General features: G+C 29.2%; 1 protein-coding gene across 1 annotated transcript; it reads left to right on the top strand.

The window, feature by feature from the left end:
* Positions 1 to 1,411: 1,411 nt before the first annotated feature.
* Positions 1,412 to 4,354, top strand: LOC117920361 (galactoside 2-alpha-L-fucosyltransferase-like). Its single transcript, XM_034837835.1, has 2 exons — positions 1,412 to 1,601; positions 2,895 to 4,354. Exons 1-2 carry the CDS (start codon positions 1,412 to 1,414, stop codon positions 4,352 to 4,354), a joined length of 1,650 nt encoding a protein of 549 aa, XP_034693726.1.
* Positions 4,355 to 17,593: the final 13,239 nt, after the last annotated feature.

Raw genomic sequence — 17,593 nt, 5'->3', positions numbered from 1 at the left:
TCTATATAAATGTTTCCTTTTCTTTTAGATATTTTATTATTATTATTATTATTATTTTATTATTTGAGATTTTTTTTTCTCAAGAAATGTTATAAAGTAAGAATTTGAAAAAAGAAATCTATTCTATTATTAATAAGTTAAAAATAAATTCATATTCTTGATAAAAAAAAATAAACTAATAATAAATTTATATTTATTATATAAGATTACTAATTGTTAAATATAATAAAAAATAAAATTTGTTGTAAAAGTTTTTCAGATATAAAATGTTTATAATATGGTTATACTTATAAAAATAAATAAATAAATAAATATTTTATATTAAATAAATTAATCATAATTAAAATAATGATATATTATTAAATTTATTATTTATTATTTAATAAAAAACCTTATTATCTTTGAATAAGTAATTATGATAAAATATGATTTATTTGATAATATTTCTTAAACTTTTAGAAAACTAAAATAAGAATCCTACGATATGTTTGTTTCTAAAGAAAAAAAATTCAAATAATAAAATAATAATAATAATAATAATAATTGGATAATTCTTTAAAATGTATATATTTTAAATAATTTTTTAAATAGATGAAGATAATACTAATTTAAAATCAAATCTCACTTTTCCATATTTTTTTTATCATTGGTTCCTATATTTAAATAATTTAAATGACAATGAGAATGGAATAAAAGATGATTTTTGTAGGAATGAAACTTAAATGCGATATCAATGGTGATATCAATTGTGGTATTTTGTTTCCCTTGATAATGGAAATTATAAATAACATTTTAAAATTATTATTTTACTCTCCGGAACTTTCTATGATTAATTTTAATTTATTAAGGATATGTTTGATTCCTAAAAAATTTAAGGAAAAAAATGATGGAAAAAAAAATAAAGATGAAAAATAAAAATAAAAATAAAAATGCATTCTTTTTCCTTTCATTAATACTTTCCAATAATCAAACAAAACCTAAGTAAATATTATTTTTCTTAATCTCATTATTTAACAAAAAAAAAAAAAAAAACTCATAACTCATATTCTTTAAAAATATATAAAAAAAAATTATTTGGACATTATCATCCATTTATTTTTATAATTCATATTATTATTATTACTAAAATTGAAATAGAAACAAATAATCCTTCCAACATTAGCTATAAATGCATCAAATTCATTTTTTTATTCAAGCTGAATTAAAGAATGAGCTTGGAAATTTTCATAAGCATCAGATGAGCATGCCTCCCAATGGATCTCAACCAGTTTCACCATCCGACCTTTTGAGCACAGTCTCATAAGGCAAAACGACGTCGTGTCAACTGCAACGACGAAGAACGGCCATGCTCCGAGGATCACGAGTGGTTTCATATTATCATTGAGCAGTCATCAGCGACGCTCCTCCTCCAATGGCCGTGATAAAATCTGGGAGTGGGGCTATGAGCTTCACCAAGGCTCTGGCTGTTTCTTTGATATCTCTGCCTTTTCTCTTCACACTCTTCATTCTCTACCGGAACCCACCTTCTGATCCAACCCCAGATTTCAGAGAAGCTAGGGTTTTGGACGTGCCACCCAGGATTGTTAATGCGTTGAAACTGGGTACGAAAACAGTATTCAATGGTTCGCTTTTGATTTTTGTTTTCCATTGTATTTGGAATATTACGTGATTGTTTGTTTAGTTGATTTTGGTTTTGAATGAAGTGATTATTATGGGATTTGATATTCCTGATCATGGAACTTGTTTCAGTTTTTTGAGCTAGTTTTGGGTTGAGGAAATTTTCTCCTCGGCTGTTTTTTGGAAGTGTTTTTTTTTTTTTTTTTTCATCTTTTTTACTAATTTTAATTTTTATATTTTTCTTAACAAAACCCAAAATCAGAAAATCATTTTCCTTAATATTTTTTTCTTTCCTAGTACTTTCCTCTAACCAAACATAGCGAAAATGATTTTTGGAACTTTGGAAAAACCTAATTTTTGTAAGAAAAACACTTATAATCCTCTTGAAACCACTCCCAAAGGCACTCTTATTCTGTGGGAGCATGGTATGAATCAAGGTTTACTTGGTTCATTTCTCTTGTTATTGATAAAAGTTTTTTGTCATATAGCCCATCGCTGATCTAAGACACTCCATTACTTCTAGAACTTAAGTGACTTAGTATCTTGTGAGTGTCAAAAGGTTGATCTGAGTATTTTATTAATATCATTAGAGCTCATACAATCTATACCATGAATTATTGGCTGATTTGAATGCTCCAATTCATATGATGTTATGCTAACCTTCTGTTTAAGCTACCTGCTTTCAATTTTTTATTTTCAGTTCAATGAACACTGAAACAAGTACGGTTCCAGGTGCTTAGCTTAAACTGAACACTTATTTCATATGGCGAGGGTGCCTAATAATGCTTCGTCTTTTTTCTTTTTTCCTTTTTTTTTCTTGAGTTATATAAAATTCAAAACCATTTTTCAATTCACTATCTCATTGGAAATCTCAACTGGCTTTGGGGTTGTTTGGATGAATCCCTCTTTTCACACATATACGCTCATGTATATTACAAGTTAGGTTGGAGCAAAATGGCTCCTCCTCGCAGTAATGGTCGCGCCCAAAACTTCCTTTGATATATATATATACGCACTGAGTGAGGTTGGAAGGAATCAACTCTTCCTCTTAGTTATGATCATGCCCAGAAATCCCCTTTGTTGACAATCTTTGAGTTAGTAACAGCACTCTCAACATCAAGATTAAGTGACACTCTTTCTATATTCAGAATTATGAAAACAGAAATGTATCTGACCAGCTCTTAAAAGAAAAAGGATTTTAGTTGCCTGACCCTGAAATTAGTATTCTCTGTCCTGTGTTGTTTGCTAATATGTATCCTGGTTACTCTAATTCATAGGTCCAGAAGATAATTCCTCTCAACCTGCAGACATGTCTAAAGACAGTCTGCTTGGTGGGCTTCTTGCTGCTGGATTTGGCGAAAAATCTTGCTTAAGTAGGTACCAGTCTGTCTTGTATCGAAAAATTTCACCTTATAAGCCTTCTTCCTATCTTCTTTCCAGATTGCGGAAGTATGAAGACCTCCATAAACATTGTGGACCCCATACCAAATCCTACAGGAAAACCATAAAACAACTCAAGTCTGGCCACAGTGTTGGCCCAACAGATTGTAACTATGTTGTGTGGATATCTTACAGTGGCTTAGGGAACAGGATCCTCACCCTGGCTTCTGCATTCCTTTATGCTCTTCTCACAAACCGTGTCCTGCTTGTGGACCGGGGAAAAGACATGGCTGATCTATTCTGTGAGCCGTTTCCTGAAAAATCATGGTTACTGCCCCTGGACTTTCCCCTACTGCCTAAATTCAACAGCATTAACAAAGAATCTCCTCATTGTTTTGGGAAGATGCTGAAGAATAATATCATAAATTCCTCAACAGAACAACCGCCACCATTTTTATATGTCTACCTGAGTCACGATTATGGTGATCATGATAAGCTTTTCTTCTGTGATCAGGAACAAACCCTTCTTGGGAGAGTCCCTTGGTTGATCATGAAGACTAATAACTACTTTGTCCCATCTCTCTTCTTGATGCCTTCTTTTGAACAAGAACTAAGCAAATTATTCCCAGAAAAGGAAACTACTTTCCACCACTTGGGTCGGTATCTTTTCCACCCTTCAAATCAAGTATGGGGACTGATCACAAGGTTCTATAAAGCTTACTTGGCTGAATCAAATGAGAGGATTGGCATCCAAATAAGGACTTTTGACTCTGGAACTGCTCCTTTCCAATATGTGATTGATCAAATCATGGCATGCACTCTAAAGGAGAAACTGCTGCCTGAAGTCAATAGACAAAAAACTTTTGTTACCCCAGCTGAAAACCAGAAATCAATAGCTGTTCTAATGACATCTTTAAATTCTGGGTACTCTGAGGCTGTGAGGAACATGTATTGGGAGCAGTCAGCCATGAGTGGGGAGGTGGTCAGCGTATACCAGCCAAGCCATGAGGAAGTCCAACAGAGTGAGAAGCAGGGGCACAACAGGAAGGCATGGGCAGAAATGTATCTCCTAAGTACGACTGAGGCATTGGTAACCAGCGCATGGTCAACCTTTGGCTATGTGGCTCAGGGTCTTGGAGGTGTGACGCCTTGGATTCTGTACAAGCCTCAAAATCGGACAGCTCCTGATCCACCTTGTGGCAGGGCAATGTCAATGGAGCCATGCTTTCATGCCCCTCCCTTCTATGACTGTAAGGCGAAGACAGGAGTCGATACTGGTGCGCTTGTTCCTCATGTAAGGCACTGTGAAGACATGAGCTGGGGCCTCAAGCTGATTGGTAGTCATAGAAAGTTGTAGTTGCAGTCTTTATTTCAAAATTCATCAATCTCTTATGGTTTTGGCCGTAGAATAAAATCTTTGCCATTGAAGGTTCTGCAGAAATACATGCTATTTTTTTTTTGTCACTACGTTCCCACAGGAAGTCAGAAGGGAAAATGGAAAGGAAAAACCCTCAAAGCCTGACCTCCAATCAAGGGAGCATAGGACAAAGATGATAGCAATTAAAACTGGAGCTTGAAATTTGTAGCGGTTTTAGAATACGTAGATGTGATGGTCCTTTTCTACTGTTGATTCCCAGGTCAGGATATCTGCAGATCTCATTTAATGGGAATCTCTTCATTTCATGAATTTTATTGCTTTCTTTAATATTTGGAAACTCGCAAATTTATATTCTAATATGATGTACACGAGTTCATTGGAGCCACTTGCAGACACCAGACTGCATTGCATTGACCTCACAAAGGAAATAGAACCTTTCTTAGTCCTTGTTGGGACCTGGGACCTCATTGATTTTAAACGTACGCATCTGAAGGGCCTTGAACTTGGGATCTCAAAACAAGAGACATATAGCCTCCTGCCACCAGACCCAATATGCTTTGCTGTTACAATATCACATAACATTATAGTAAATGATAATAATAATTGTGGCTAGTTTTTTTTATTTATTATTATTATATTTATTCATTCAATCATTCATTTATCTGTAAATTAATTTTAAAAATAAAAGGTAAATAAATTATTTTAACTTTGTTTTGGCTTCAAAAAAAGAAAAGACAATGATTTCAATTTTACTTCAAAAAAAAAAAAAAAAACTCCATCCATCAATAACTTTTAGGAGTAGAATTTCAATTCAATAGAAGTAGTCATTATTTTTTGTAGTTAATTTATTATTATATTCATTTTATTAAGAGAATAATAATTCTATTAATTATGGGTCATTTCGAAATATAAAATATAACTTTCAAAATATACTATTTTTTATTACTTATAAATTTTAATATTTATAAATTAAAAATTTAGTACTTCAATTAAATTTTTGTAATTTATATGATGGATTTATAACAATATAGTACAATATAAATTTTTTACTATAATTATTATTACTAATTTAACATAATAAATAAATATATTAAAATAGTTTAAACACAATTAAAAACTTAAACAAATAAAATTCTAAATCCAATTAAAAAAATTAAAATTTAATTTAAAATGAACTAACAAACTATTAACCTTTTAGAGGGAAAAAAAACATTAGCAATATTTATTAATTAATATAAAGATTTAGAATTTTAAAATTTTCATAAAATTTAAATGATGACTATTATATTTCATAAAAGCTTTAACAACAAGATTGCATGGATCATAATGAGTAATATAAGGAGCTTTTTTATTTACATAATTAAATATTGTTGTGCTTATAGACCATTAATTTTTGTCTTGTGATACAACTTTATGGGTTGTAGCAGATAGATCAATTAGAGTTAATGTTTGGATATTGTTATTGAAAATGATTTGTTATCATTTAAAATATATATAAAAAATCATTTTTAAAAATTAAAAAACATGTTAAACTTTTGCATAAAAATAGTTTCTGAATTTTTTTTTTTTTTTTGAGATAATGGGTTTTTTTATAATAAATTTATAGTATTTTGAGGTATTTTATGGTGTATTTCTTTATATTTTTAAATTGTAAAAGTTTTTTTTATTACTGATAACTTTTAGTATTTATAAATTAAAATTTTAGTATTTAAATTTAATATTTATAAATTATATGAATTACTTAAAACGTGCTATATGTATGAACATACATGTTCATGCTTGAAATATTAATTTAATTTAGTGGAGTTGAATATTGAGTTGAAAATTTATAATTTATTATTAAAAATATGACTTGGGAAGTGATTGTGAATATGTGCAATTTTTAGTAAAAAAAAATATTTTAAATTTGTAGTATGTTATATTGATGATATTATGACTTGGGAATTGATTGTGGATAGATGCAATTTTTAGTAAAGATAAATAAATAAATAAATTAGTAGTATGTTATATTGATGATATTTTATTTTTATAACTTCAAATAGTAAGCAAATCATTATCAAAGAAGCTATTGGAAGTGTAAGTGCATATTTATTTATTGCTCTTATATGGTATCAATGGTCAAGAAGATAAAATTAACTTTTAAAGGTAATTAAATTTTTATATATTTTAAAGATTTTTTCTTTAATGTTTTTCTATATATTATGTTTTTGAAACTATCTAATTTAACATATTAGTTATTTAACCAAACTTTTCGCAAATGTTTTGTGTACTTATTCTGTTTTATATGCAAAAAGTGTTTTATTGTATAATACTTATGCATACTTTTCACAAACTTTTAACAAGCATTTTGTATACTAATGTGTTTTGTATACATATTAACCCTTGTTCTTGCCTATATAAGATACATCTTGTTAGTTAAATATATCCATTATATTAAAGAAAGATACATTTATTTTATTCTTAGTATTAACATATTTTGCAATTCTCTTGTCTAGTATATATCTTCTATTATACTTATTGAAATAGAAAATCGAGATTGGATGTCAAAAGATAGCAGGTCAATCAAGTATAATGGAGTTGAAAACTTTAATAATCTTGCATTAATACATTCAACCAACCATACCTCAACAAAATGTTCATTCTTATGTTGTGGAAATTTGTTATATTAAACTCCTCGAGTCATTAGAAAGCATATGTTCTTTAATAAAATATATCTTAGTTATCAAGTATAGTGTTGGTATGGAGAAAAAGGTCCCAGTGGAGTATATCCAAATGTCTTATGATGACATTATGACAAATGTTATTATAATGATGTTATGAACATAATAGATGTGGTTAATGTTGCACAAGTTAATTGTATGAATAATTTTAAAGTATTTAGGAAGTTACTTGAAGATATAGAAAAACCTTTATATTGTGGATGCATGAAACGCACAAAGTTGTTAACATTGGTAAAACTTTACAACTTAAAAGCATGTCATGGTTAGTTTGATAAATAATTCTCATAATTGCTTTAGTTTCTTGGAGATATGTTGTCATTAAATAATGAGATGTTGTTGTCCATGTATGAAGCTAAAAAGACTTTAAATGCACTTGGGATGGAATATTAGAAATTTATGCATGTCCTACAAGAAAGCTATTACATGCTCAATTTGTTGAAAATCAAGGTGGAAGATAGCAAAAAGGAGAGGAAGATTAAGAAGGCGGTTCCTACAAAAATTTTGTGGTATTTCCCATTTGTCTATAGATTCAACAAGACATTTCATTCCTAAAAAGTTATTGAATATCTTATATGGAATGCCAAAGATAAAGAATATGATGGTGAACTATGTCACCCATCAAACTCCTTTGTGTGGAATCTAGTTGACCATATGTGGCTTGATTTTGATTTCAAATAGAGAAACCTTAGACTAGCACTCTCACCAGATGATATAAATCATCATAGGTTTATGAGCAATAGACATAGTTGTTGTCTTGTTATACTGATCGTATACAACCCCCTTAATTGTGCATGAAAAGGAAGCTTATGATGTTATCATTATTGATCTCAGAGTCATGACAACCTGGTAATGATATAGATGTATACTTTAGTCTATTATTGTATGACTTTAAAACTTTGCAGGAAAAAATAGTAGAGACTTATAATGCACTTTTGCATGAAGTTTTTACTTTAAAGATCATCCTTCTACGAATAATTAATGATTTCCCTTCACAAGAAAACTTGGTTGGTTGCACTATTAAAGGATATTATCCATGTTTAATATGTAGAGAGGAAACATATTCCCACATATTAAAGCATGGAAGGAAGAACTCGTATATGGGCCATTAACAATTTCTTCTATATAAACACCCTTATCGAAGACAAAAGAAGGCATCTAATGGTGAACAAGATTTGGATGCCTCCCAAAATCTTAAGTAGTGAAGAAATACTTAAAAATCTTGATCGCATTCCTATTTCATAGGGAAATATGAAGGTGAATCATATCTAAAGTGAATACAACTGATAGGAAAAAAAAAAAGTCTATATTTTTTAAGTTGGAATATTGGAAATCTCTTCAAGTTCATTACCATTTGGATGTTATGCACATTGAAAAAAATGTCTGTGAGAACATTATTGGTACCATGCTTAACATCCTAAGCAAAACAAATGAAAGAGTCAATGTTCAACTTGACCTAGTGGAAATGGGTTTAGGGTCCAAACTTTCTTTAAGAGTTGACTTAAAGAATACCTACCTTCCTCTTACATATTATTTACTATCCAACAATGAGAAAAAAAAAATAGTTTTCTAAACATTGTCTAATTTAAAGGTTTCTAAAGGGTATTGCTCAAGCTTTAAAAATCTTGTGTCCTTAAAGGAATTGAAATTATTTGGTATAAAATTCCATGACTACCATGCAGTCATGCAACAGCTATTGCTAGTGGCACTATGTTTGATCTTGCCAAAGCATGTGAGATATACTATATTATGTATATTTTTCTATGAATTACGTACAAAAGTGGTTGATGTACCAAAATTGAATGAAGTATACAATGAGCTAGTGGTCACGTTGTGCTTATTTGAAAAGTATTTTCCACCTTCATTTTTTTATATTATACTTCATCTAATAATGCATTTGATAAGGGAGGTGCGACTATGTGGCCCAATTTGCTTTAGATGGATATACCCATTTGAAAGGTATATGAAAGTTATTAAGAGATATGTTTACAATCATAATCAACTTGAAAGATGCATAACTAAGTGTTATATAGTAAATGAAGTTATTGAATTTTGTATTGAATATTTATCGGGAACTCATGCAATTGGAATTCTAAAAAGTAACCATTTTGACAAAAAAAAAAAAAAAATTGGTAGACCTATAAATGAAGACTAACATAATCTTAGATGATCAATAGTTCTCTTAATTCCTCTAAAAGAACTCAAGGATATGCAAAAATTGGATAACCCGATTGATAATTGCATGAAACATCACCCCTTTATAACTTCAATACTAGAAGTTCAATCTTTTGATGTTGTGGATGAATTAGGTGAAATATACATGAGAGAAGACTATGATAAGTATGGATTGAAAACAATTCAATAATTTCTTGTACCCTTAACATGAGATAAAGTAAAACATCTCATTTATTGTTTTTCATAACTTCACATTAGCTTAGTTTCTATATGTTTTATATTGCTCGATTTAAATTTAATATATGCATCATAAACCTATGTTACTCAAAGGCATTGAGTGATTCGAAGACACCACTTTGATCTTCATTCAACTATTCTTTTGTTATCCATATAACTAAATTTATATTTTTTTTAACAATCAAGTTTTGATTTTATGCTCACATAGCTTGAAACTCCCATTCTCGATTTTGTTTTTATTAAAACTGAAAATCATAATTGAAAATATGTACTCATTTATTTTATTATTTTCCCCACAAATCAAATTCTTGATATATATAAGAAATCCAAGAACAAGATAAACTTTGAAAGGAAATTTGAAGCAATATAGCTAGGAACAACCAATTTAATTATAGGAAATATATGTAAGGCTATATTGATCTTACTTTATGAGTCATTTTACAAGTTTTGTTGTTAAAATATGAGTTTTCACATTTATTTGATATCTTCCACGTAAATATGAATCTTAAAGGAGAGGAAATCCCCCAAAAAAAAAAAAAAAACATAAAGGTTATATTGAAACCAGAGATTGCAAAAAAATCGAAGCAAAGGATAAAGCTTAATATTTAATATTGGAGAAAATTCAATTGAACTAAGTTATCTTGGAACAATAACTTGAATCCATGTGCTTACAATTATTGAGAATTGAAGGAAATCCCTTAAAAATACTAAGGAGAAGGGGGATTTACCGAAGGTAAGTCCATTTATAGCTTTAGGCTTGTCTACACAATAAATAACACAAGTTAATATAAGTTGTTATTTTGTAGACAAACTTTAATGTGGATAAATAAAAAATAAAAAATAAAAAATAAACTCTAAAAGATGTTGTTTCATATTAATGAGCATCAGGTTTTGGACATTTAAGTACAAGTTGATAAAGAAATATATTCTTTCAAGAATGAACTAGAAAAGTTAAAAATGTCACCTTCCATTTACCTATTCATACAAGAGGCACATTGGAGACATCTTGTTAAAAATACAATTTAGAACATTTTAATGTTAAGCATATTTTTATTACATCTTCAATTTTCATATTTATGAGGTTTGATCATGTACTAATTTTGTATCTATACTTTATAGGAATATCACAATATTAAGAAATTTAGAAAAGATAAGCATATTTACAATCATTATCTTGGAAAAGAAGGACATGCATGTCTTGAGTAGGATACAGTAAGTTATCAATATTAGTGAAAAAAAATGGAGTATATATTTCATTCATAGAAAAATGACTCTAATTTTTTATATCATTTATTAACTTAATCATATTACACTAATGACATTTATTGTTAAAAATCTTATAGCTATAAGTAGAAGAGGCTATTGATAGGGTTGGTAGAAGAGTTTTATAGAAAAAAGTATATGAGAAGAAAGAAAAGTTTAATAAGGTTATAAAACTAGTTATTAACATGATAGTAAGTTAACATATTTATGCCTTTCAGATTTATATGGTAATGGTACATAATGATATCATTAAGTATTAGTAAGGGCTTAATGTTATCCTTTTTATTAGTTGTCATATTATATTGGTGCAAATATAGTACTCTAATTTGAAAATTAATTTTGAAACAATATATATCAATTTGTCTATTATCTTTTATATTAAACTATTTCATTTTTTAGCTACCTTGAGTTGGTTCTCTTTGATTAATAGGTAAATTGCTTCAACAAATTATTACTAATATGTCTATTGTAAGACAAATTACTAGGAAAATGATATGACCTACCTCCAATTTATCCAAAGGATATATTATGTCAAGCGTCGGGTAAGCTTGATCATCCAAGATGCATGCGAGGTCAAGACTACTTGGTTAGGCCTAACTCATATTTTCATTAACCATCAAATGACATGAAAAATAAAAATAAAAACAAAAAGTGGGAAATTATATGAAAGACAATGCAAGATGTTGCAATAAGACATGTTGTGTCTCCGCTCCCACCCATTCTAATATGAGTAGTAATAACATGATATAAGAATTTTTTTATAACCAGTTGTAGCAAACAAGTCAATGTTTAAAGTAATAAAGGAGTCTCAACCACTAGAACTATCATTGAAACACAAGGTATACATTCTTTTATAAATAATACAAAATTGATATAAGTGATATAAAATCTATATAAATGATAATATTTGTTGTATTAAAAGCAATTAAATGCAAATTAACAATGAAAAGAAAAGAAAATGTCATTGCAACTGATGCACTAATAAAAGAAAAAGGGTCAAATAGGTTGGTTGTAATAAATGTTACACACAAGCTAGATTCTAGATTCCACTTCCAAATTTGTATGAGATTATCAATGTTGGGTATGTTATTAGCTTTGAACTTAATTAGCCAACAAACCTTATCATATTTGAAAATGAACATCCTCAAGTATGTCATTTTATGTTAATGGTAAATTTGGTTGCAACCTAATTTTTTGTTGTTTAGGAGTATATATTACTAACATTCCTTCCATTTTCATAGATGTTGGATTATGGAGAAAAGAAAATGGTGAAAGCACCAACTATTTGACAATATAAACCTCAAAATCATACAATCATTAAAAATTTTTAGAAAATTGTGGATAAGTGTCTTAAAAATGAGAAGACATACCTAGGATAACTTTTCACTTCACTATTTGGTGATGAATTTTGAACATATTATCTAGATATAGGTGTTAATACATCATTTGATCTCTAGAGGTGTCATCAAACTGCATTTCTTTCTATTGATGATGTGCAACTTTTATTTTCATTTGTATTTTTTATTTTTTATGTTTTGTAATATGAGTTATTCATGTTGAAGAGGATAAGACTAATGACAACTTTCTATTGGTGTTTTGATAATAGGTAGATGCGTGACCAACTAACTACATATCGTCAAAAAGGAATTACTATTTGTATTTGTTAATCCTTTTACAATATCACGAGTGAACTTCAATACTCATCATATAGACAATTGTTATTAAAATGCTTAGTAGAGTGTCATAATGTTGAATATATTTTTATGCTTTACAATCTCAAGTAAGTCATAAATATTATGCTTAAATTTAAAGTATATGATTGATTTATGTTTCTAATTAGATAATACTTTTGTTTTTAATATTTTAGCTTTCATTAGGTCTTGGTAGTGATTGAGCTAAGGCAAATGATAATTCACTATCTTTACCTGATGCATCATAAACCATGTGAGGACTTAAAAGATATTCTAGACATACAAGCTCTTCCTATTATTTTTCGTAATATTATTTTTTAAAAAGATAATATTATATTCATCTTAAATACAATTTTTTTTTATTGTTTATATGTATCAAAACATATGACATTTAACTATTTTTAAAAAAGTACTCATTCAAATTATTTACACAAGGCTCTTCGAATCCCTATAAAGAAAACATCCAAGAGAGAGCCATCTTGGCAACTAGTGTAGGTGACTTTCAAAATTTTGTCTTACACATTCAAGTTATGCATCCACATTTATATAAAAGAGTACTAATGTTATCTTATAATTGATCAATTAGTGTCCAAACAATAAAAATGGTTTGAATGTGACTACTTTGTTACAAGATTCATTAAAAAGATAATTGTTTATCCTATAATTATTACCTCGAAGGTTTTACTCATTTAATGAATTGTACATAGTTTTATACATGTTTTTCAATTTTTGTGTATATTAATGTTATTTTCTCATTTGATAATAATAATAATAACATATTTTTAAGTAGAATTTGATGAAATTAAAAGAAAACAAGCAATTTTTACATTACAACTAATCATGAATCATATTGATGCATCATGATCATGCATGGTAAGTCCTTTTAACTGTTATATGAACTTTTCATCGGCATTAAATAGCATGACTTATATATGAACAATGTTTCTATATCAAAATGAGAAGAACGAAAAAAATCAGGACTATGATAACATCAATGAGTTTTGACCAAAAATAGGATGTTTAAAATAATCCATAAAGTAAACATGATTCCAAAATAATGTACAATCTAGTGCGTCTTTGCCATGTGGATATCTCATAAAATCTTAGTTGATGACTATCATTCTAATTTTTTTAAAATGGTCAAAACCGTAGTCATCAACCATGACTTTAATTTTAAGCTTAAAACCATAGTTGGTGACTATGACTTTAACTATTTTTTTAAAAAAAAAATCAAAATCTAATTCACCAACTATGATTTTAAGCTTAAAGTTAAAGTTGCGATTGGTGACTATGGTTTTGAATTTTTTTTTTTTAAATGGTCAAACTCATTGTCGCAAACTATGGTTTTGAGTAAAAAATATTTTTATATATAAAATTATGTTGTTTAGTTTGAAATATTTAACTTAATTTTTTTAAATAAAAATATTATATTATTTTTATTTTGTACTTATTAAAAATACATGAGTGGTTAATAAACTTATATGAGTATTTAAAAAAAATTATATATGAAATTAAATGATTAGTATTTTTAATTTGTTATAAAAATATTTTTGTTTAATTTTATTAAAACAATTGACATTATATTTAATATAAATTATAATTATTTAATTATATTTAAATATAAATTAAATATAATAAATTATATTTATTTAAAATAAATAAATAATGAAAACCTATTTAGAAAAAAAAACAAATAATATAAATTATTATATTAATTAATTATTTTTTATATACTATAATGTAAGTGGTATATAATATCACACACACACACATATATATATAAGTTCAATTTAATTATGGACAAATTATTATATATTTAAATGAAAATTTACCATGTTTTCATTTAAATATATAATAATTTGTCCATAATAATTATAATAATAATAAAAGTAAATAACGTAATACAAATGAAAATAAACACAAAAAATGAAAAACAATCCTCAACGAGTGTCACATGATAGGACTTTTCTCATTTTTTGTGAAAGCCTATGATACAAAGATAGATTTATTGAATCTATCTGTGAAATCTACAATGTCTCCATATGTGTAAGTTGAGATGGAGTTGATAAAGGGCAAGACTTGATGTTTGTGTGGACCACAACATCACCTAGGTGGGCATACATCCAATTATGTAACATGTGCAAGGGTATGATGTATGGTAGTCTCTATGAGAAGAGGTGTAGGTGATGGTAGGATGGTAGATGGTCGAGCAATCTCAAGTACGATGATATCTAATATGGTTAGTGTTAGCAAATAAGAGGATTGGTCATGTCCATCAACTCCCTTTGTGTTCAAATGTCGTGGGTGCTTGGGTTAATGCATTATAAGGTTAGGGTATGTGTCTTTCCTGACAACAATTACTTTTAGGAGAATTGGTAGTGCTTGAGGTCCTACAAGTGGTATAAGAGTCGAGGTCACGGGTTCGAATCCCAAGAGTGTTGCTAGGGGAGGAGATTGTTGGTAGATCGGAGAATTGGTCACATCCATCAATTCCCTTTGTGCTCGAATGTCAAATATGCTTGGGTGAATGCATTATAAAGTTAGGGTATGCACCTTTTCTGACAACAATTGCTTTTAGGAGAGTTGGTAGCGTTTGAAGTCCTACAGTTGGTTTTAGGAGAAGTAATACAAGGTATGATAGAATGACATTTGGTGTTGTGGTCTTTGGTGCAATAACATTTGATATAGTGGCTTCTAGTAGAGGAAATATAGGTGATGATGGTGAGGTGACATGTGGTATAGTGGTATCTTCGAGAAAAGGTAAAGGTAATGGTAAATTAGTAGATGGTAGAGCAATATTTGGTGCAATGACACCTTAGATATAGTGGACTTTATAGGATGAAATAGATATGATGGTAGGGTGGTATCATATACAACATGCTCTAAAGGAGAAGATCTAAGTGAAGGTAATAGTAGGAGTGAAGAGAGAATTGTGGAAGCCTCAGGTGCAAATGAGGTGGATGATCTAGATGGTGCTAACATGATCTCAAGTGGATGCATAAATCATCAAGGCTATCGACCAACTCTCCCATTATCTCACCTACCACATCTCCCTTGACCTTGAATAGGTTGCATCTTGACTATAGGGGTTAACATAGGTGATCTCATGGATGGGCCTAATGATGTAGACGAATTATGGACTAAACATATGCAATGTTCCTCTCCAATAATGTGCAAAATATCAGTAGCAATCTAATGAATGTCACCTAATACACCTTAAGTAGCCCCAACAGATTGACTAGCAATCTCAACCATACTAGTGATCTAAGAAACAAAAAGTGAAACATTTGAATATGATTTTCTATTAATATAATTTAACGAACCATTTCTAAGTATAAAAATCATTACCACATTGAGTAGATGTTGATGTACTATTGTATTTCATTTAATCCCTATAGACAGGGGATGTAATAAAACGTTGTGTAATACATCGATACCACTCCATGTATGAATCATGAAACTCCATAGTACTTGTCATAGGTGGTGTCATCGCATACGCTTTGCATAACTAGCTCATAAGGTAATATACTATGCATGGAATGCCCCCAATCATACTTATGTCGTCCTCACCTATCCATAAAATATTGGTCTTGCTTTATCGAACAAGATGAAGGTATCCTTTATTGGAGGCCAAACTATTACAACAATGACTCCGATCAATGCCACTCGACAATGTCAAAGCAAATAAGAGGTGACATCGTCCACCAAATCTTCTGGTCTAGCAGAGATATCGTTGGAAGATGAGGACTAAGTCTCCTATGTAAGACTCCCATAAAACCTGTAAATATCGACATTTGACATCAATAATGTCAATACTTATATGGTTAACAAAAAACACATTACATCTTATATGTATTTGGTCATGGGTCTATGGATCTAATTGGTCCCAATAAAATGTCAACACATGTGATGGGTTATAAGCCCATGATAAAGGTACTTTCCATCTACATCCCAATGGATCAGCTAGCAAAGCCTCATTTAATAATGTCTCATCTTGTAATCCCTTGTTCTCATCCAATAATCCCTAATGTACCCCAATAGGACCCTCAACTGGTAAATCATCAATTACATCATAATCTAAATGTTGAGTTGTTAGAAGGGCTAGTGGTCGACTAAAATTAGGTTGACATAAGTAAAGTATCTCGCAAGACCAAAACTAGATAAAAGAAATATGACATTAATAATGTTACTTAAATTATAAACTTGAACCAACTAGAAATTTTAATCTAATGTGACACATCTAACAATATCGATAACACTACCCAAACTTACCCTACACAACTCCCTATATAGGTGTGCTAGGATTGCATTGCCCTAACTATACATAGATTAAATCATAAGCTTTATAAGCCTTTTAACCAAGGACATAGCCAATGAAAACACATTTAAAAGCTCAAGAAGTAAATTTATCCTTATAAGGCTCTATCTTAGTAACATAACAAAGACAACCAAAGCATTTTAAAACATTATAATCAGGTAATTTGTCATATAAAAGCTTATAAGGAGTTTTCCAAAATAAAAAATAAAAAATGGAGCTAAGAAGTATGTTAATGCTCAAAATTTCTTTGGTAAATGTGACTAAAACATAAGAGAATGTGCAATTTGTGGCAAATGTTTATGTTTTATTTCAACAACACCACTCTATTATGGTGTGTAAACACAAGTTGTTTTATTTATGATGCCCAAAGTAGAAAATAATTTATGATATTCTATATTGACAAACTCTATTCCATTATTAGCTTTAACCTAAATATGAAATTGAGTTTGAACCATTTTGAAAAAAAATTCCAAAGTGTGAACTATTTGATGTTTATGGCATAGTAGAAATGTTCAAATAGCACAACTATAGTCATCTACAATAGTTAGAACATAATGTGCTCCTGAAATGGAAGGTTGTTTATAAGGTTCCTAAATATCTAGATGAATCAAATAAAAAATATGACATGCATGACTTTGATTTTTAGGAAATAGTAGTATGTGTTGCTTTGATAGAGGACAAATATCATAAGAAACAAAATGTTCCACAAAAGAGCTTTCAAGGAAATGCAAATGCTATAAAACCATAGATGAAGCATGCCCAAGTCTTTTGTGCCAAAGAAACTCAGAAGATACTGAAGCTTTATTTATGTACTAAG

Source organism: Vitis riparia, chromosome 1, assembly GCF_004353265.1.
Source record: "Vitis riparia cultivar Riparia Gloire de Montpellier isolate 1030 chromosome 1, EGFV_Vit.rip_1.0, whole genome shotgun sequence".
NCBI classification, from domain to species: domain Eukaryota; kingdom Viridiplantae; phylum Streptophyta; class Magnoliopsida; order Vitales; family Vitaceae; genus Vitis; species Vitis riparia.
Note: the sequence above shows the minus strand (reverse complement) of the source record. Positions and strands in the feature narration are given on the sequence as shown.

Excerpts from the sequence above, each read along its gene's own strand:
- LOC117920361 (XM_034837835.1), top strand. The coding sequence starts at position 1,412 with ATGGCCGTGATAAAATCTGGGAGTGGGGCTATGAGCTTCACCAAGGCT. Across the intron at positions 1,602-2,894 it reads TGTTAATGCGTTGAAACTGG|GTCCAGAAGATAATTCCTCT; the intron begins GTACGAAAACAG and ends TCTAATTCATAG.